At 40.9% G+C, this 22,552-nt stretch overlaps 2 protein-coding genes across 2 annotated transcripts; both read right to left on the reverse strand.

The window, feature by feature from the left end:
* Nucleotides 1–4,291: 4,291 nt before the first annotated feature.
* Nucleotides 4,292–5,241, reverse strand: LOC126696281 (uncharacterized). Its single transcript, XM_050393045.1, has 2 exons — nt 4,770–5,241; nt 4,292–4,662 (listed from the first exon to the last, which is right to left on the reverse strand). The coding sequence occupies exons 1-2, from the start codon at nt 5,239–5,241 to the stop codon at nt 4,292–4,294; spliced, it is 843 nt and encodes a 280-aa protein (XP_050249002.1).
* A 4,704-nt stretch (nt 5,242–9,945) lies between these two features.
* Nucleotides 9,946–10,494, reverse strand: LOC126695476 (uncharacterized). Its single transcript, XM_050392231.1, has one exon. It carries the CDS (start codon nt 10,393–10,395, stop codon nt 10,189–10,191), a length of 207 nt encoding a protein of 68 aa, XP_050248188.1. The 5' UTR covers nt 10,396–10,494; the 3' UTR covers nt 9,946–10,188.
* Between the last annotated feature and the right edge of the window lie 12,058 nt (nt 10,495–22,552).

The raw sequence follows: 22,552 nt of genomic DNA on the forward strand, positions 1-22,552 counted from the left end.
TTTTATTATATTGTTCCGAGTCAACGTGATTGTTTCTTTAGTTGATGTTTACAACAACCCTACCAATATAAACAAATGAAAAGAAACAGAACTGTTTAATGAACTTTGAACAATAAATGCTATCATGCAAGACTATGAACATACCTTAGAACTGCATAGAAGTCCTGAGTCGTTAATTTCTCCTAAGCCTGTGGTCCGAAGAGCCATGCAGGACTTAAGTTCTGTTTAAAACTTGTATAGATGACCTAAGTTGTTAATTTCCCCTAAGCCTGTGGTCCGAGGAGCCATGCAGGACTTAGGTTCTGTTTAAAACTTGTATAGATGCCCTAAGTTGTTAATTTTCCCTAAACCTGTGGTCCGAGGAGCCATGCAGGACTTAGGTTATGTTTAAAACTTGTATAGATGCCATAAGTCGTTAATTTCCCCTAAGCCTGTGGTCCGAGGAGCCATGCAAGACTTAGGTTCTGTTTAAAACTTGTATAGATGCCATAAGTTGTTAATTTCCCCTAAACCTGTGGTCCGAGGAGCCATGTAGGACTTAGGTTCTGTTTAAAACTTGTATAGATGTCATAAGTTGTTAATTTCCCCTAAGCCTGTGGTCCGAGGAGCCATGCAGGACTTAGGTTCTGTTTAAAACTCGTATAGATGGAAGTGAACCAACAAATATGTGATGATCACGGGACACAATACAGGCATAGCTGTTTTCATTAATAATAATATCTTTTCAAATTATTTACATTCCATGGGCGAGGTACAGTTTTCTCGTCTAGGTCTTCCAGATAATAAGCGCCTATTCCTGCCACTAAGGTGATGCGATATGATCTTTCCCAGTTGGGTCCCAACTTAACCCAGGAAGGGTTCTTGGCACTGCCAAAAAATTTTCTCATCACGAGGTCGCCTGGCCCTAGTGGCCTTAATTTTACATTAGTATCGTACCCCTGCTTTAACTTTTGGTGGTAATAGGCCAATTGGATCATCGCTTTTTCTCTTTTCTCCTCGGCTAAATCTAGACTTCTCCCTAGTAACTCGTCATTATTTCTTGGAGTAAAAGTGCTGGATTTCAACGTTGGGAAGCTAGTTTCCAGGGGGAGCACAGCCTCAGCCCCATAAGTCATCGAAAAAGGAGTTTCTCCCGTTAACCTTCGCGGCGTGGTTCGGTAGGTCCATAGGACGTGTGGTAGTTCTTCCACCCATCTTCCCTTTGCATCATCCAGTCTCTTTTTCAGCCCGTTCACTATGACCTTATTCACAGCTTTGGCTTGCCCGTTTCCTTGGGGATAGGCTGGAGTGGAATATCGGTTTGTGATTCCAAAGTCACAGCAATATTTCCTGAAAGTTTTACTATCAAATTGAAGGCCGTTGTCTGAGATGAGGGTGCGAGGAGTTCCGAAGCGTGTAATGATGTTTTTCCAAATGAACTTCTTTGCATCCACGTCCCTGATGTTGGCTAAAGGCTCAGCCTTAACCCATTTGGTGAAGTAATCCGTGCCAACTATTAAGTATCGCTTGTTCCCTGCTGCTTTCGGGAAGGGCCGACAATATCTAGACCCCATTGGGCGAATGGCCAAGGACTGGAGAGGGGGTTAAGGACTCCCCTTGGTTGGTGGATATTTGAGGCGAATCTCTGGCATTGATCGCATTTTTTTGCATATTCTTGGGCCTCTTTCTGCATGCTCGACCACCAGTACCCTGGGGTGAGTGCTCTGTGTGCTAGCGATCTTCCTCCCGTGTGACTCACACAAATTCCCTCATGCAGTTCTTCAAGCAATGACTCTGATGCCTTTGGGTGTACGCATAATAAATATGGCCCAGAGTAGGAGCGCTTGTATAGCTTGTGGTCCTCTAACAACCAAAATCGAGGAACCTTCCTTCGTATCTTCTCGACCTCCAATTTTTCTTCGGGCAATACATCGTCTTTGAGGAAACTCACTATGGGATCCATCCAGCTCGGATTCATTCTGACTTGATGGATTCAAACTGTATCCTTTTTTATTGTATTTGTCTTGCATAAATCCTCAATAAGGATCATTCGTGGTAGATCCTGCGCCGAATATGTGGCAAGAGTGGCCAACGAATCTGCATGTGTGTTCCCGCTCCTAGAGACATGCGTCAAGTTAAAAAATTCGAAGTCTGATTGCAGGCGTTTGACTTGACCAAGGTACTCCTGCATTCTCGCATCTCTAGCCTCCAACTCGCCCCTCACCTGGCCTATGACCAGTTTGGAGTCCGAGAACGCTTCTATTGCTTTTCTGCCCATTTTTTGCACCATGACCATTCCTTGCAACAAAGCCTCATACTCGGCTTCATTGTTTGTAGCCGAGAACCCAAGTCTTAATGACTTTTCAATGGTAATCCTATCTGGCGATATTAGAACTAGCCCTACCCCAGATCCTTTCTGGTTTGACGCGCCATTAATGTAGACCTTCCATCGTGAGGCTCCTTGTGCAGAGATTGTGCCAACCGATTTTTCATCCATGTTTTCCTCCTCCACTACTGCTTCTATAGAGGGTTCAGCAAATTCAGCGACCAGATCCGTGAGGACTTGGCCCTTGACAGAAGTCCGAGGCATGTACTTAATATCGAAAGCCCTTAGAAGCGTACTCCACATGGTGATTCTTCCTGTGTAATCGGCACTTCGGAGCACTGACCGGAGGGGAAGTTGAGTCAGGACAATAACCGTGTGTGCCTGAAAGTAGTGGGGAAGTTTTCGCGTGGCATACATTACTACAAGAATTGCCTTTTCCAGTGGTAAGTAGCGCACTTCAGCTTCATGTAACGATTTACTTACATAGTATACTGGTCGCTATATGCCACTATCAACTCGTATTAATACCAAGCTTACAGCATGAAAGGCCACTGCTATGTATGCGAACAAAACTTCGTCGACCTCAGGGCTAGACATGATGGGCGGCCGTGACAAGTATTCTTTAAGTTGGAAGGCTAGGGCACAATTCTCGGACCATTCAAATCCTTTCCACTTGTTCATCCAGAGGTAGAAAGGTCGGCATCGATCTGCAGATCGGGAAATGAACCGATTTAATGCTGCGATCATTCCAGTGAGTTTCTGTATTTCTTTTGGGTTTCGAGGAGCTTGTAGGCTATTAATCGCTTTGATTTGGTCCGGGCTTACCTCTATTGCCCTGTGAGTTACCATATAGCCCAGAAATTTACCAGACCCGACGCCAAATGAACACTTAGAAGCATTGAGGCGCAGCTTGTGCTCTCTCAAGATGCCAAAAATGACTTCAAGGTCTTTTACGTGCTCGGACACCACTTTACTTTTTACTATCATATCGTCTATGTAAACTTCAATAGCCTTGCCTAGTTGTGGTTCGAACATTCTGGTCATCATCCTTTGGTAGGTTGACCCTGCATTCTTTAAACCGAAAGGCATTACCTTATAGTGGTAGTTTCCGACGGGTGTCATGAACGTTGTTTTTTCCTGATCTTCTAGAGCCAGTGGTATTTAATGATAACCCTGGAAGGCATCCAGGAAGCTCATTCGGGGGTAGCCTACAGTCGCATCTACCAACCGGTCTATCCGAGGCAACAAGAACGAGTCCTTCGGCCACGCCTTGTTTAAGTCTGTGAAGTCTACGTAGACTCACCACTTCCCCGTCTTCTTTCTTACCACCACTGTATTCGCCAACCACTCGGGGTAAAAGACTTCTTTGATAGCCCCTGTCTTTTTCAGCTTCATCACTTCATCCCTAACAGAGTCGGCATGCTCTTTCGACAAGCGCCGGGGTGGCTGCTTCTTTGGAATAGAAGATGGGTTAACGTTTAGGTAGTGACAAATGAGGTTAGGGTCAACTCCCGAGGCATCGTAGGCGTCCCATGCAAATACATCAACATTCCTTCTCAGAAACCCGATCAGTTCCCCTTTTTCTTAGAGAGGTAATTCCGAGCCGACTTGGAAAAATCTTTCTGGATTATTGTCAACGGCAACCCTTTCTAAACTTTCACATTTTATCTCCTCGGCGAATTCGCCGACTTGTGCTGCCGAGGTGGTTGATTGCTATAAGTTCCTTTTCACAGACACCGAGGATTCTACGCTGGACCGGCGTGAAAAGGCAACTACCATGCATTTCCTAGCCATGGCTTAATCTCCACCAATCTCTTCCACTTGGCCCCCCGACGAGTATTTTACCTTCTGGTGAAGTGTAGAAGAAACGGCTCCCAGGGCGTGGAGCCAAGGTCTGGCTACTATGGCTGTGTAGGGTGAGTAGGCGTCGACCACGATAAAATCCACCTCCACCACCTCTGATCTGGTCTGTATGGGCAATCTAATCTACCCTTTTGGTATGACAGTCTTTCCTTCGAAACTTATAAGAGGAGAGTCATAAGCCATTAAGTCCTTAGGCTTTAGGTTCAGGCCCCTGTACAGGTCAGGGTACATCACTTCCACAGCACTGCCCGGGTCCACCAGTACTCTCTTCACGTCGAACCCTCCAATCCTCAATGTAACTACCAAAGCATCGTCATGAGGTTGGATAGTTCCTATCTTATCCTCATCCGAGAACCCCAGCACAGGTGAGTTTCCCTTTTTAGATCTTTTGGACTCCTTCTCACCATCCTCAATGGGGAGCCGAGCCACAGACAGCACCCCGGAGGGAAAAGAGCCGGTCCTCCCTGGAGCGGCGAGGATGACGTGTATCGTCCCTATGGGAGGTCTCAAAGATACATCTTTCCGAGGCTCTTGAACTGCCTGGCCTGGATGGCCGCTGGATGGGTGTAAAAGGTGGCGTAATTTTCCTTCTCGGACTAACTGATCCAAGTGATTTCATAGATTCCTGCAATCCTCGGTGGTATGCCCGTGGTCTTGATGAGATAATGACAATACAGGTTCTGGTTGCGCTTTGAAGAGTCTCCGGCCATTTTACTTGGCCATTTGAAGAAAGGTTCATTTTTTACTTTCTCCAGAACCTGTTGCACCGGCTCTCTGAATACGGTATTAACCACTTGTATGTTGGTTTGTCCAGCCTGTCTCGAAAAATCCATTCTCGGCTGGTTACTATTATATCGTTCCGACCTGTAATCGTTCCCTTTGGGAGGGATAATCTTCTCCTTTCCTTTCCCTTGTAGCTGGTCCTCTTCCACCCTTTTGAATTTGCCAATCCTGTCCATCAGTTGGCTAACGCTGGTGACTGGTTTACCAGTTAGAGATTTCCCTAAACCGTGCTCAGTGGGGAGATCACTTTTGAATGTGCTGATGGCGACGCCATCGTGGTTTTCATCCATCTCGTTATACATCTCCCAATACCTGTCCGAATACGCCTTTAAGGTTTCCCCTTCGTGCATAGATAAGGATAATAACGAACTTAGGGGCCAAGGGACTCTGCTATTTGTAATAAAGCGAGAGCAAAAAACTTGAGTGAGCTGCTTATAGGAATCTATGAAGTTCGTCTTCAAGCTGTTGAACCATCTCATCGCCACGAGTCCTAGGCTGGACGGAAAAACTTTGCACATCAGAGCCTCATTTCGAGAATGGATAGTCATTCTTTGGTTAAACTGGCTCACATGCTCCACAGGGTCTGCTCGGCCATTGTAAATGGTAAACGTAGGTTGATGGAAATACCGTGGTAGTTTAGCCCCTTCTATCCTATGCGCGAAGGGTGATCTGGAGATCTGATCCAGTGCTTTGTTCATGGCATCATTACCCAAACCCTCAATAGATGGGCTCCTATGCCTCCGTTTAGGGCGTTGCTCCTTTTCGTAGGAAAAGGTTTCACTTGGGAGAGTTCTTGATTTCCGCCTGTAACTAACATCCTCTTCCTCATTAAAGGATGTGTCTGAGCTGGAAAGGGACCGCCTTTACTGTGCACGGCACAACTTCTTTTTCAGGTCGTCTATCTCTCGTTGCATGGCCTGATAGTTATTTCGCCTTTGGGATATGCAACTGCCTACTTGGGAGTGGCTTTGGCTCGTCTGAGTAGTATGTACACTTCCATCTCGGTTCCTCCGTTGCCTAGATTTGGCCCAGGGGCAGGAGGATTATTTTGCCGCTGAGGCCCAATAGGTTCTGTCTACTGAGGGTCAGCTTGGCGTGGATTTTCTTGGTGTGGACCTAATCCTGCCATGCTTAACCATCGTACTTACTAAGACTCAAGTTCTTCCCACAGACGGCGCCAATTGTGGGAATACAGTTTGGAGCCCAAACCCCTATCTTGTGAAATTTTGATCCAAAAAAGCCCAACACAATGAATTTTGTAGAGTATGGGTCAAAGAACTAGGTTTAGATAAGTTAAACAGAGGCTTGCATGAGATAAAGGTACACATGGACAAGAACAAAAACCATTACGTTGAAAGATCTCACGGTCTGAGGAGACTAAAAACTTAATTTGTGTATACAAACCAGTATATTAGGGTTTCTTTGCATGCTACAGTATTCTACCTTCCTTTTTCCGTCCCCTTCCTTATGGGGGCTTCTATACATTATATAGGTCCTTCCTTATCATCTAAGTTTTACACTTGTTGATCATCCAAGCCTCCACTTGAGCACCTATCCCATCAGACACCTCTTTCAGTCCTTTGTGAGTTGTGGTAGCCAAGGTAACACTGTTCAGGGGTCTTCTCCACATTAATGCGGCCAGGAAAGTAGCTGTAGTGCATTCAATGTGGTGGTGGCAGTTTTTGCTTAGATATTTTGTGTTTCCTTCCTTTTCACGTATTTAGGGGATGGGCTTCAGTGGCTTGAACGTACCTCCGCTCCGGATTTTCAGGGTCCGAGGAGGAATTCCTCCTCAGACCTTTTTTCTTTATTTCCCGTAATAGGCTTAACATGGATCGCCTAAGCCACGTTGCCTCCTCGGACAGGCTGGCATCCTCGGACGAGCCCAAGGCCCAACTCATTACTTTGGGCCATAGTCCCCACAATACCATTCCCATTATAACCTCATTTGGCCATTCTCGAATTAGCTAATGTCTTCAGATTGGGCCATAGGCCCAATTCGTACAGCCTTAATAGTACCTCCTGACTAACTGGCCCCCACAATAGTATATTATTAAAATTAGATTTAAAATTTTAATTGTTTTTTGAAAAAAAAATCTAGAAACTTTTGGTAGTAAATTTTTTAAATTAAATTGTTATTTTTAAAATTTTTAAATTTATTGTTTTGGTAAACTTTGTGATATTTAGGGTTTAAATTTGAAATCACCCCAAACTATAAAAATTATGAAATTTATCCAAGTTTTTAATAAAAATTTAATCACTTCGTAAAAGGAGAGTAAAGCCACTTCTCACAAAGAGGATAATCAATTGACACAACTACGACTTCTAGGAATCAAAAACTTGAAATCACCCCCAAAAAGTAGCTATTTAACACAACCAAAAATTTTAAGGCCCAATTTTTATTATATATTATAATATATAATAATATGATATTAGAACTAAATTAAATATTAAATTAACTATAGCTCATGAATATGTAGCTATCTTTTCTTTTCCTAGACATTTCATTATAAATAAAAATATTACAACCGATTATTAATATATAATTTATTGATTCATAAAATATATTGGACAAGCTTAATTGTAATTTTTTTTTCCAATTCTTAAATAATTGTTTGGGATTCGCCAACTTTTTTTTTTTTTAGGAGACTATCAATAAAAAAAAAAAACTAAGACATATATGTAAAAGTAAGATAGAATTTTAAATCTGGGATAGCTTAATTTTATTGGCCTATTTAACTTTTTTAAAAAAATAAATAAAGTAGGTAAAAATATAGTTGTAGTTTTATGAAAAAGTACAACTTAAAAAACTTGTACATTAGTTTACTTAATTTTTTTTTAGAAACAAACACACACACACAAGGGAAAAGGAAAGATATTCTAACACAAAGGCACATACAAATGAAATTTAAAACTAATTTAAAATCTTTTTTATTTTTTCATAAATCATCGACTACATAATTATTTTTTTCTTTTATAAATATGATAGATTTTGTAAGGACTAGATTTGAGTCTCTAGTCCAAAAGGTGGATGGACTTAGGCCCAAAAAGTCCAAAACAATAAATTTGTAAAGAGTGAGTTGGAAAACTGAGCTCGGATGAATCAAACAACCACTAAAGTGGATTCAGATGACAAGAGAATGAAGATAGACAAGTTTACACTGAAGAAAATTGTTCTCGGCACAATCCGAGGAGATTAGTTCTTATATATCTCTCACAAGTTTGGTTACAAATGTAATTCTTGATTGCTACAGTCTTTTGCTCTTAATTTCTCGATCCCCCTCTCTCATTGTTTCATTCCTCTCTTATACTGTCCTCCCCTTTCATCCCTACCCTCCACATGCAGACTAGATGGTTGGTGTTGATACTTGTCCCATCAGCACCTTCCTGAAGTCTTTGTATAGTAGCTGTAAGGTTGAAAACCACTGTTCAAGTATCACTTCAACATTAATGCGGCCAGAAAGTTAGCTGCAGAGCATTTAATACGGTGATAATAGCTTTCTCCTTAGATATTTTAGGATTCCCCCCTGTCCTATATTTCTGTAATTCTTATCCATATCAACAAAATTTCTTAGAGCGTTCCCCTGAACGGCAGACCACCCCTGCTGACCTCGGCTTTGGTTAGCCAAGGATACATTCATCCTCGGACCACCTTCATGAGCTCTTATGATCAAAACTAAATTCTTCATTTATTGACACGGACTTCCCTGGCAATGTCTACTCCTCCTCGGACGACTACACATCCTCAGATTGGGCCCCAGGCCCAATATATACATAAATAATGAGCTCCTAAGCCCAAAACCCCTACAGATTTTAATTTATAGCAACGTTCCATGATAATTATTCATTATAATCAAGTCAAGATATTAATTAATTTTTTTGCAATCAAAACTCAAACTCAAGTCCTTCTTATTCATCCTCTTAACAACCAAAAAAATAAAAATCCCTCTTACCCAACAATAAGAAATTTTACCACTTAAACTAATTGGAATCCATAATCATTAATAATGTCGAAAAATCAAATTTGGGTGTGGAAATTTCAACGAATTCGGAGGTTTTGTTTAAAACCTTGCGGACACACCAAAATAGCCTGGAAATTAGATATCTTCGCTCTTAAGCTAAGGGAAACCCATCAAAATCAAAAGCTTCAGGAGGCAAATTTGATTAAGAGTACCTACTTCAATAAATATTGGAAGCTGTAATCTGATGGAACTGTGAAGTCTGAACTGTATCCCAACAAGAAATGGGATTCGGTTATTCGGTAGCAACTCATTTATTCATTGCACGGCTAAACGCTAATGCCTATATATATATATATATATATATATATATTCAAGAGTATTTTTGTATTGTATTTGACTAGCTTCTATCACACTTATTGCATACAGCCATATATCTTTATGACCTGAAACCCATGCCAACCAAGTTATTCACTGTGGTTCCAAGTTATTAATTCACTGTGGTTTACCAACCCAAAAAAAATTATTACTCTCTCTTACGATTATGAATGTGTTAGGACTTAGGTTAGGATACCCAGGCCTTTGGGCTATGCATATGGTCTTATTAAAAATGTATGAGTTAATTACTAGGGTAGACTGTAGAGGTTAATTAATTCGAAATCATGCTTAATTATTCTCACCTAAGGCTAAACTACCGTACATATTAATTTGTGAGAAAGGTAACAGCATTAATTGAAACTAACAATCACTCGTTCCAGCCAATTGGTGACATTGATGAGGCTCTTCAACCATTCGAAAATATTCTAAATACAATTTATAAAAGGGTCTTGTTATAATCCCACTAAAAAATAAAAACCTTGTTAATCGTTTGGATGAAAACTGAAAATATTGTAGTAAAATAATTTTTAAATGTGTGAATAGTACCATAAAAACTATTTTTAATGAAAAAGTTGTTGAAAAGTAAAGTTTATGAGTCTCATAAATCCACTAGTATGCATTGTTTACCCTTTAAAATAAAAAAATAAAAAAAAAAGAGGCTGAAACACAGACGCAAAACGCGCTGCCTTGAAACTGCACCATAAAGAACTTGTAATACATACATAACGCCCATCAATCTCTCTAGCTAGCTAGCTTAAACTTCCATCCTCAATATTTCATGGACTACACTCTTGAAATACATATGATATGAACCTGTAATGTTACACCCACCAAAGATGTCTAACTATATATTAAATTAAACCCCAAAAAAGCAAAGACGAAAATAAGATGGGACTTCTTCTATCTATAGGATTTAAGAATTGCACCACAATATGTGCATATAATTGCCTTCCAAGATTTCCAATAGAATGGCACATAACAAAATCTTGTAGCAGTCTTCATCTCAGCCACCCTAGCTCCACCGCCGCACCGTGAACAAGTCCCGGCCGCTGGCTTGCTCCGCCGCACTTTCCTTGTTTGATCAACCAGAAAACACATATAAACCATGCTGTTTATATATAAGCTGTGTGTTTAAAGTTTTGTGTATAGGAAAGGAATTATATTAGGAATGGAGAAAATAGCTTGTGAAATAGTTGAGGACTTTGTGAAAGAAGCCTTCTTTTTATACATGCATGAAAGGAGTTATAGATCGAGTAACTTTCCTTGGTATCTTAATTGTAGACGGATTGATTAAGTGACTATCGTGGGTTATTATTAAAGAGTTGTTCGAGAATTAGTAGGAATTTTTGGTATGGAAGCTTTCACTCTGAAAGGCCTATGCAAACGTGCCACGCGTGATTGATAGTTGGAAATAAATGTAACTGGGGGGCTATGGACTGCAAGATCTGGTACGTACACGTGGACAGAGAAACATGATCCAGTAAGTAATTAAGGGTATCAGGCTTCGGGTACATGAAAAATGAATGTGGGTGGCAGTTGTTAGGTACTAGGTGCCTGTTGATTTTGGGCTGGCTTGTTTGACCACAAAGAAATTTGTAGTTTCAGCGTTTCACACACGTGAGCCCAAATTTGGAGACAAAAATTATAAAACAACCTTTTAGCTTGTGTTTGTTTCCCTAGAAAATTCTACTACAATTCTACCTTTCACATACCATGTATCTAAATTTTTTTTTGACTGACCATGTATCTATTCTTAACTCATTTTTTTTATGGCTCTAAAAGACAACTATATAATCACTTATGTGTTTAAGGGAAAAAAATTATTAACTTTTAGATTAGCACTTTACCCTTTTTTTTTTTAGTATTTTCTGTCGAATTAACAAAAAAAATTGACACTTTAATTTCTTTAAAAATGTGTTCAAACCCATTCGTTAATAATCTGAATATCCTTTAATACCAACGAAGTGAAGAAAAAAAAATGCTCACAATTTTTAAATCTTCTGTTAATTTGACCAAAAATACTAACAGCTTGGATTACTTATAGCAAAAAGGTTAAATAGTACATATCTATGTTTTAAACAATAATAAGAGGAACATGCAACTACCTTTAAGGCTTTAACTGCAATTTGACCCCTTTTTTAAAAATATCTAATGCTATTTAAAAAGACTATATCTTTGGGACTAAAGGTGGTCTAGAACATTCTCTTTAAAAAAAAAAAAAAAAGTGGTCTAAATCAGGGTGGCAATGTTTTAATGGTTTTATTTTTAGAAAAAAAAAAATATCATCAACGTTACTAGAAGTCACAAATACTTAATTGTGATTGTTAAATATTCTCCACACATCCAATGAAACGAAACCAATTGACAAGCTCTCATTCTCATATTAATCAATATTGACAAGGATATAAAACTAAATAAGGTGACTGAATAGCTGTGAGTGTCGGTATTTAATTTTAAACTACAAATCAAAATCATCAAGTTGATTGTTGTGGTTCCCAGTCCCAAAGGTATTATTTATGTCCACAGAAATTTTCAATGCTAGATTCAACAACCTCCCACAACTTTTTTATTGATACAATTAAGAATTAACAATAATAATAAAATTGTTAAGAAAATATGAAAAGCATTAAAAGATCAACTTGTTTGCAGAACACCAGCCATTCGTTCTTCCTTTTCCATTTTATTCCTGTAGTTGCGAAATGATCCACTCCAACCTTTCCGACGACGACGACAACAACAACAAAAATAAATAAATGAGTTTTTCTTCATCGTTTCAAAGGAATAAAGGATTTTGGAACAGTCCAGTTAGATTGATGTGGTGAAGAACCTTTTTCTTTTTGGTTAGCCGATTGAATTGCTTGTAGCTGTTTTTTAAAAACGAAAACGCATATTAAGAAACTAAGGTGTTAAAAAAAATCAACTGGCGACAAAACATGACAATAATCATATACTAAGGATTACACATGAATATTATTATCATCATAATTGCAATATTGGATTGATGAAGCTAAAAAAAAATTTCTTTCAAAAATATAACAATGACTCTAGAATTGTGCACGACTTCATGGTATAAAGTTAATAAAAAGAGAAAATATAGGACTACAATATTTTGTGCCACAATTTTTGACGTGATAGATTGTGATTAGAAAAGAAAAAGTGGGGAATTCATGTGAAAGTAACAAACATGAGATGTGAATTTAAATATGTGTACCTCATTTTGATGTTGCCTAAAAATTTCGATGATTGTCTTCCAACTTTGGAAAATATTTCAAGCAATACTTCTGTTGGTAATTCATGTTGCATGCTCATTTTATTTTTATGATATTTTTGGTGTGTACTTTTGAAGTTGTTTTGTTTTGTAATTTATAGTGTTTTGATTTTTGTATGGATGAGTGATTGTTTAATTTATTAGCAATTATTTTTCTTTTTCTTTTTTTTTAGAATAGAAGCCTTTCATATATCCTTCTCTATAAATCTTAAATCTTATAGTATTGAATATATATATATATATATATATACATGTGTGCGTGTGTATGTGTTTAACTGATAAATTTATTATTTTTTTAAGGTTAAACATTTCAACAATATTTTCCAATAAGAAAGGGATATATCAACAACTTCACTCATTCCACATAATAAAACGATTGATTTTGAAAGATACAAGGAATAATTAGATGCAAAAGATTCATTGAAAATGAACATGATATTTTGGTGGTAGGTTTAGGAACCAAAGGTATATTTCAATACAATTACTCACAAGCATTAAAGAAACTGCACGTAAGCATTCCTAGCAACTGCTTAATTAAGTTGTATTTCCAATCACATGATGCCAGGCATAGTCTTGCTAGGAAATTAAGAAAACTCTTGTCCGTTACTTTTATTAATTAATGGTAAAATAACAATTATGGACTTGTTACCTATTCAAAAAATAGTCGTATGTTTATGGTGACAAACCTGTGCCATACAACCACAAGCTTGCTTTTCAGTTGTTTAAAGCAATGTAGAGAATGTGAGAAGACAGAAGTTCACCTGCAACATATGTATTGATAATAGTCCAATCATTAAATATTGCAAGTAGAAACCAAAAGAGAGTTATTCAAAAACAAAAGCTGCATAAGTTGTATCAATATATAAATCAACTATTAATAAATTTGAAATAGCTGGATAATCTTCGATATCCATTTCAGTTACTGAAGAAAAAGTTATTAACTTTGATGATGGTCATGGCAAAATAGATTGATATCCCCTTCCAGTTCCGTAGAAGGCATTGATATTCCCCTTTTAAAGAAGGGTAGAGGGAGGCCAAGAGAGTAATTTAGGTGCCATTATACAGTGTAATACCATAAACACATGGTTCCTCAATTAAATTAAATCCTCAATTCTATGTGCATTTTATTATATGGTAAATGTATCATGTACTTCAACCAGTACAAATTTTATATGCTAGATGGCCTAGCACTGAACTAATTTTCTATGTTTACAATTAATCTACTGCTATCTTATAGAAAGATTGTAGTAGGAATAACATTTTAAAAATATATATATATATTGTACGGTGTGTGGTCCCAGGCCCATTGTTGTTGGGCCCAAGGCTATACAATGTGCAGTCAAAAGCCCATTGCCAATGGGACCAATCAGTTTGGACTGCACGGCAAGTTAGGTCGAGGCCTGTTCAAGCCTCAATGCCGCTATTGCTCAGATGCGTCTCGGAATACATCGATAGTGCCTTGGGAGATATCATTGCCAAGCATCACTCGGCATCTATCACAAGTTCTAATATTTAAGTTCTTATTCCTAAAGTGGGTCCCAGCTCTATCAAGAATAATCCAAACGGGTCCCACCCGCACGAGGATTGTTAGAAAAAAATCATTCGTAACCCACTAATAATTGTGAGCCCAATCATACAATAGGCCCATTAACTGAGCATAGGGCACGCGCGCGCACACACACACACACACACACACATATATATATTATATGCTATGGATACAAATTTTTATAATCTCAAGAATGTTCTACATGACAAAAGAGAACATTCAAAGCATTTGAATAGAATTTTAATCAATGTTTTTTGCTAGTGGGTGGCTTAAGATTCATAAATCACATACAAATTAAAACAAAAACAAAAACTTTGAACAAATAGTCAGCTCTTGGGATCAAAAGAAAGAAGACTAAACATCACCAGGTCTCTAGTTTTCCCCTTCAAAATCACATACTTCCTTAGAACACCTTCCCTCTAGAACCCAAACTTCTCTAGCATCCTTTGGGAGCCGACATTTTCTGCATCAACTATAGCTTCAAGCCTTTCCAAGTGTGGTTATTCAGCAAATATAGTATTAGCCACCTGCTTAACTGCTTTAGTTGCAATCCCTCTGCGTCAGTACTTGGAGCCCAAAACATAGCCAAGTTCACCTCTACACTTATCATTGTCTAAATTTTTGGTCACTGAAATGGCACCAATGGGTTGACCATTAAGGCAAATTGCCCTTAATCATGGGTGAGGAATAACTTTGGCATTGATAAAGTTGATTGCATCTTCTTTGTTAGTGTAAGGTTCCCATGTGCAAAAGCGGGTCTAATCGACATTGAGATTAGATTACACAGGAGTTTTCTGGAATCTAGTTCGTTTTGTTTGGTAATCCTCAGCATGTATAGGCCAAATTCGGGACTGATATTGGGGTCTTGTTAATGAGATGCTAGGCAATGTTACACACTGCAGCTCTTAATTAACTTATCAACAAGTAACCTTCTTTTTTTTTAACAAAACTAAAGCATTCATAGATCCAAGATGGTATTTAACATCAAGAAAACTTTAAATTAAAAAACTTCCCAAACTGAAATATAAGAATTGCTACATCCCATAACACATCCAACAAAAAAAAAAACTCCAATCGACATTGAGATCAGATATTTGATACAGTTTGTTTAAATTTAAATACATACACAGAGGAGATCTGCTACAATATTTGGCATTGTAATAAACACACAGAAAATTGTTTCAGCCGCAACAATATTGCCTTATTTTGCACAGACTACACAAACTAATCTGAGTCGCATCACCACACTCAAGAGGCGGCAGACAGTAACAAAATTTGAAAAGGGAATAAAAAACATCAAGAAATCAAGCAAAAAGAATAGAGCAAAAAACAGACTAGGATTTAGAGATACCTGAATTGAAGCATCCAACTTCTGTCAATATTTATATACTGTGAGGAAATGAGTAAGTAAGACAGAGAAGCTGCTGTTAGAAGGTGGGGAAGGGAAAGCAACACGTGAGAAATAAAAGGGACGTGAGGATTCTGTCATTAGAAGGTGGGAAGGGGAAGGAACACATGAGAAACAAAAGGGAAGGAAATCAAGAGGTTGTAGTCATAGGTTTCTAAGGGTTTTTAATTTAGAAGGCTTGAGTTTGGGCTTTGTTGAGGTCTAAAAATTCACAGTAAAATAAGCCCAAGAAAGAATAAGCTAAGCCCAAGAACGAGTAAGTTAAGCCCAGAAGAAGAAAAAAAAAAAAGAAGAGACCAAGTCCAAAGGGATTATACAAAAGGCCCTGAGGATCCCGAAGCCCAGAAAAGGAAAAGCGACCAAAGAAGAAAAAGAGAGAGCATCACAGCAAAATACAAGGCGCAAGGATCCTCGGGCACCATCAACAAGCGCGAAGAAAAAAGAAGACCAGGACAGATCGATAGAAAGAAAAACAAAGAAAAAAAAAAAACAAAAGGACGCAAGCGACCCTTCATGGCACAGACAGAAAAGGCGTCGGGGAACCAAAACAAGGAAGAAGAATGTTAACAAAAGCGATTTCAAAATAGCAGAACAGGATTCCGCCCAAATAGGAAAGAAACGGAAAAGTAAAAGACACCAGAAGTGAGGATGCCGAGAAGGGCATACCTCAGCACGCCCCAAAGAGGATGGCCAACCAGAAGCTTTCAAAGAAATCAGAACCAAGAGAAGGAAAGAATGAGTGAAAACGGAAAAGGGGACTTACCGAGATGATGAAGACAGAACGAACTCTGTTTGCAAAAGACCAAAACAGGGGAACCAACGGTTCCCCAAGACGCCCAGAAAACTCCACTATAAAAGGAGAGGATGGGTTGTGAAGAAGGCAGCGAGAAAAAGGGAAAAGAAACACAATAGAAAGAAGAAATTCTCTAGAAAATTATCAGAAAGTTTAGGCAGAAAGAAAATATCAAGGGAAAAACAAATACTGCTTCCCGATATCCTGTAAAAGCAACTATGGTACATACTCGGATCCAACGAGAATCAAACTTCGCAAGCTTTGAAGGCTGAAATAGCCATTCAAGGCTGCAATTTTTGAGCTTGATTGGACCTTGTATCACGTCCTAGTAAGCTTGTTGTGATCGAATAGATAATGCTTTAATTAAACATTGTTCCCGGGATCCCCACAGTACTTCTCTTTTATTGTCTTGCTAATCCTGCTTTTTTTTCTTTTTTCTGAGCTTACGTTGTTAATTTCTGGCACTCCTCGATATCCCTGTTTGTCATCTTTTTTTGTCAGGAGCATTTCCCTGTATTCACTTGATTCTTAAACAGCCATTTAGCTGCGGTGAGTCAAGGCCCAGTCCACCAAATCCCCTCTTTCTTTTTCATTCAGGCTCGGGATCCTTGGGCCTGAGTATCCCGAAAAAGACACCCTCACATTTTGGCGACTCCACTGGGGACTGGGCAAAGAAGAAGGAAGAAACAATCCCTTCACAGAGAATGCCTCCAAGACAAAGAAACAGCAAAGGAACCAATGTGCCACCTACGGCCTCTGAGCCTGTAGGAGAAAACGAGGAAGTCTCCAGGCAAGGAGGTAGGATACCCTTGGTGGAACAGGAGGTTGTGTCGGAACAAAGACACGCAGGACAGGAACCAGACCTAATGGCCAGGATGACAGCAATGTTAAAGGATTTGGAGCAAGAAGTTCGTCTTCTCAAAGAAGGCAGGACACAGGAAGTCAGAGACAACATTCCCCCTACTGGCCACCAAGATAGGACCCAGCCAGAAGGAGGGTCAGCAGTAGGAGGAAGAGCCAACCCTCAGTATTTGACACTGGCAGACGTCAATGCCCTCCTGGAGCAAGAAAGGGAAAAACTATCAGGGATCCCCAAGCAATTCTCTCGGGATCCCCCGTTCCCTCCAGAACTCCTTGGCAAACCATATCCTAAGGGATACGAACCCCCAAAGTTCCATCCTTTCGATGGAAGGAATGGAAGTGCCGTAGAACATGTGAGCAGGTTTGTCCACACTATGGGCCCTTATGCAGGAGATAAAGAATTGTGTCTAAGGGAATTTGCCAAATCTTTGGTAGATAGGGCATACACCTGGTACACCACGCTGAGACCCGGGTCCATCAAAACCTGGGATGAGATGATGGAAAAATTCTGCGCCAAATATTACCCTGGTGAAGACAAAATCACTTTCCAGAACCTGCAGATGGTGAGGCAGAGACCTGGAGAAGATCCTGTTCAGTTTATTAAAAGATTCGAAGATGTGTCTCTAGACTGCTATGGAGACCATGAAGAAAAGGAGCTCGTGGAAACCTGTATAGCCAACATGCTTTTTGATTACAGGCTCAACCTTGAAAATTTATGTATCACACAGTTTGCTGACCTGCTACAGAGAACCAGGAGGACAGCGCAAACTATGAGAACAAAAAGGCTGCCCGCATCCCAAGCTATGACAGCATCAGCAGGAGAGAAAAGGAAGAGACCAGATGGGAAGGTGTTTGAGGAACCACCAGTGATCCCATGCACAGCTGAAGAGCTAAGCCATGTCCTAGACAAATGGATTGGAGATGGGGTTGTCAGGCCATTCACTGTGTCCAGGCCACCAACCGAGGAAGAAAGGAAGAATCCTTTATTTTGCAGAATCCATAATTATGTGAAGCACTCCACCAAGGACTGCTGGACCCTTCGCAGGCTCTTCCACAAAAAGTTGAGGGAAGGAACCTTGGAACTCACTCAGAAGGAACCAGAAGTACAGAGGAACCCCTTACCTAACCATAAAGGAAAAGGGGTGGTAGCAGTAGTAATACATGGGAACCCAGCAGAGGCAGGAGAATCTGAAGGATCCTTCCACCCGAGTACAGTCAAGACCCTCCAAAAGAATCCTAAGTTCAGGTCACTATTCAATCAATTAGGATTCGGACCAGAAGCAAGAAGAGTGGCCACAGAGTCTCTCATGAGTATAGCAGCAGATTCAGGGATGGAATGTTTTACAGCTGAGTCACATGCTAGCCGAGCTTTCCTGGAGACAACCAATGCAATAACTTTCACTGATGAGGACATGGAGATTGAGCACCCAGACCACCGTAGACCCCTTTATTTAATGGCCACCATAAACGGCGTTCAAGTCAGGAGAGCACTGGTGGATACAGGGGCATCACTCAACCTTATAGCCTTGAGTACCTTGGAAGCTGTTGGTTTAGCTGACAGAAGGATCCTGGGGACCCCCATGGAGATAACAGGATTTGGAGGATCGGTGGAAGCAACAGAAGGATACGTACAGCTAGCCTTAAGGGTAGGGCCAATAGTAGCTTTGACAAGGTTTCATGTGATTAATGCAGAAGTTTCTTATCACGTGCTGCTGGGACGCCCGTGGCTTCACAAACATCGCCTTATTCCATCCACGTTCCATCAATGCATTAAAGGGAGACTGAATGGGAGGCCCATAAGGATCCCTGCCAATCATAATCCTTTCAGCCAGGGAGAAGTAAACTTTACAGAAACGATGTTTTATGATGAGTTGGAGCCAGATGATGAGAACCCCACCCCAGGGACCCCGGGGGCACCTATCCTAGAAGAAGAAGAAGGAGGAAGGGGCACCCGTGACCTGAGAAACCTTTTAGAAAGAAAAAGACAAAAGAGGGAGCCCAGCTCTTCAGGATCCCGAGAATGTGTGGTGGTGCGGGAACCTGGGGGAAGGCTAATTTATCGTTTGTGAAGGTGCGCGGGACCCGAATGCATTGTGCAGGAAGGTCCCGGACCACCAAGCTGCATGATGGCCCAAGAAGAAATCCCAGAAGAACCAGTTAAGGAGGCCCAGATTCAGCCCGAGGAAGAACTGAAGGAGGTAGACCTGGGAACAGAACCAGGATCTCGGAAACCTGTTTTCATTAGCAGCCAATTGGTGGCTCAAGAAAGAGAACAACTGGTAGCCTTGCTTCAAAAATACAGAGATGTGTTTGCATGGACTTATGATGAGATGCCTGGTCTAGACCCGGAGTTAGTGGTCCATTCTCTTAATGTGGAACCAGGGGTGAGGCCAGTAGTCCAACCAGCCAGGGTCTTCCACACTGAGGTAGAAGCTCAAATAGTCCAAGAAGTCAAGAAATTACTAACAGCTGGTTTTATCAAACCCATCCAACACCCGAAATGGCTGTCCAACATTGTACCTGTGAAGAAGAAGAATGGTCAAATCCGCTGCTGTGTAGACTTTCGCAACTTGAACAAGGCATGTCCTAAAGATGAGTTCCCCTTGCCCAATATCGATCTCCTTGTAGATTCAGCTGCAGGAAACTCAATGTTCTCGTTTATGGATGGGTACAGTGGGTACAATCAAATTCGCATGGCAGCCAAAGATGCAGAAAAGACGGCATTCAGAACTCCGATTGGGAACTTTTACTACACTGTAATGCCCTTTGGCCTCAAGAATGCGGGGGCTACGTATCAACGGACCATGACAGCCATTTTCCATGACATGATGCATGAGGAGATGGAGGATTATGTAGATGATATTGTGGTCAAGTCAAAAACCAGAACAGGACATTTCCAAGTACTTGAGCAAGTCTTTGAAAGATGCAGGAAATACAAATTACGTATGAACCCCATGAAGTGCGCCTTTGGAGTGTCTGCTGGAAAGTTCCTTGGGTTCCTGGTACATCACAAAGGCATAAGCGTGGATCCAGCCAAGGCCACAGCTATTGCCACGATGAGAAGACCAACTACTGTTAGAGAACTCAAAAGCTTCCTGGGAAGGGTCTCCTATATCAGGAGGTTTGTGCCTGGTTTAGCCTCAGCTACGGCAGGCTTGTCAAAATTACTGAAAAAGGGAAATGAATTCACCTGGGGAACAGAGCAGCAGGAAGCTTTTCAAAGAATTCAGAGCATTATGAACCATCTGCCCACCTTCCAGGCACCAGTACGTGGGCGACCTCTGTTACTATACTTAGCATCGAACTCTCAGGCAATAGGAGCCTTGCTGGCACAAGAAGATGACCAAGGAAATGAGCAGCCCATATACTATGTAAGCAGAACACTCAAGGATACCGAAACCAGGTACCCCAGAATAGAGAAAGCCTGCCTAGTAATTGTTTATGCATCCCAAAGATTGAAGAGGTACTTCTCAGCTCACCAAATCCTCTTGGTAACCAAGTCACACCCCATAAAAGCACTACTGCACCAGCCCCTCCTCACGGGAAGGATGGCACAATGGCTAGTATTGCTCTCACAATATGATATAGGCACAAGAACTCCCAAGGCTGTAAAGAGCCAGGTCATAGCAGATTTGCTAGCTCAATTTCCAGGGAAGGAAGAAGGCCCACTGAGCGAAGAAATCCCTGGTGAGGTAGCAGTGATGGAGATCCCAGGAAAGAAATGGACCATGAGGTTCGACGGATCGGCTACAGCAACTTCAAATGGGGTAGGAATTGTGCTAAGCTGTGAAAATGGGGATGTCATGCCCCTGTCTTTTAAGCTTGGTTTCTCGTGTTCTAATAATGCAGCTGAGTATGAGGCATACTTGACTGGGTTGGCTATAGCACTCAGCATAGGAGTAAAACACATGAGAGTGCTGGGGGATTCTAATCTTGTAGTCTCCCAAGTGAAAGGTGACTTTGCATTACGAGAACAAAGCTTAGCAGCCTACAGAACTTGGGCACAAAGACTGGAAATGGAGTTTCAAACCTTCAGCATAGAATACACTCAAAGAAGCGAAAACAAGTTCGCAGATGCTCTCGCCACCCTGGGATCCCAAATACCATTTGATGGGAGAGATACACTGATAAAAATAGGAAGGCAGGAGCATTCTATTGTGAGGATCCTCCAAGGAATGTACCCAGGGGAATCCAAACAGTGGGACTGGAGGGACGAAGTCAAAGAAAGGATGAAAGAAGTAAATCCAAGAGGGAACATCAAAGAGCTAATGGATTACACTCAGATAGAAGGAGAATTGTACAGAAGACTGCCAGGAGGAATACTGTCCAGATGTATCACCGAGAAGGAAGGAAAGTTGAAATTAGAAGAATTACACGCCCAAACATGTGGAGTTGCAGAAAAAATCAGCCTATACAGGAGGATGCAACGCATGGGGTACTACTGGCCAGACATGGACAAGGAAGCAGTAGTCATACAGGGGAAATGTAAAGAATGTCGCTTGGCAATCGATAAAGAAGAAAGCTACGCTGTGTTTGTTATAGAAGATTGGCGGGTTCCTTTCATGGGATACCTGGCTCAGGGTATCCTGCCAACCGACAAGGAGCTGGCCCATAAGCTCAAGAAACTGGCGTGCAGGTATTTCTTGCAGAATGATATTTTGTTCAAAAAAGGATACCACGGGGATCCCCTCAGATGCCTGGGACCAAAGGAAGCCAGAGAAGTGGTCAGAGAAGTGCACTCTGGAGATTGCGGAAGTCACCCAGGAAAGAGAAGGCTGCACAAGCAGTTACTGTTGTTGGGATATTACTGGCCAACGATGAAAAGAGACTCTGAGGAGCTGGTCAGAACATGTCATGCTTGTCAAGTCCTAGGAGATGCGATTCACACTCACCCAAATGTCCTACAGGATATGACGACACCATGGCCTTTTCATACTTGGGGGCTCGATCTCATAGGGCCCATAAACCCTCCATCCAATGGTTATATATGGATCCTGACAGCCACGGAGTACTTTACAAAATGGGTAGAGGCCATCCCTTTGAAAAAAGCTACTGGAGCAACTGTAGCAAATTTCATTCGAGACCACATCATCACAAGGTTCGGGATCCCCAGAAGACTTATCAGCGACAATGGAACCCCATTCATAAACAAAGATGTGAAGGGATTAGTTGAAGCATACCACATCAAGCATAGAAGATCTACCCCATACTACCCACAAGGAAACGGCCAAGCTGAAGCTACTAACAGGGTAATATTAAAAATCCTTAAGAAAATGAAGCATGAGTATGGGGGAAAATGGAGTGACCACCTGGCAGATGTGCTTTGGGCATGTAGGAGCTCTGTAAAGACAGCCACAGGATTCTCCCCGTTCTCCCTGGTTTATG

The sequence above is a fragment of the Quercus robur genome, chromosome 8 (assembly GCF_932294415.1).
Source record: "Quercus robur chromosome 8, dhQueRobu3.1, whole genome shotgun sequence".
In the NCBI taxonomy this organism is placed as follows: Eukaryota; Viridiplantae; Streptophyta; class Magnoliopsida; order Fagales; family Fagaceae; genus Quercus; species Quercus robur.

Excerpts from the sequence above, each read along its gene's own strand:
- LOC126696281 (XM_050393045.1), bottom strand. The coding sequence starts at position 5,241 with ATGGATGAAAACCACGATGGCGTCGCCATCAGCACATTCAAAAGTGAT. Across the intron at positions 4,663-4,769 it reads CTATGAAATCACTTGGATCA|GGACGATACACGTCATCCTC; the intron begins GTTAGTCCGAGA and ends GACCTCCCATAG.
- LOC126695476 (XM_050392231.1), bottom strand. The coding sequence starts at position 10,395 with ATGGTTTATATGTGTTTTCTGGTTGATCAAACAAGGAAAGTGCGGCGG.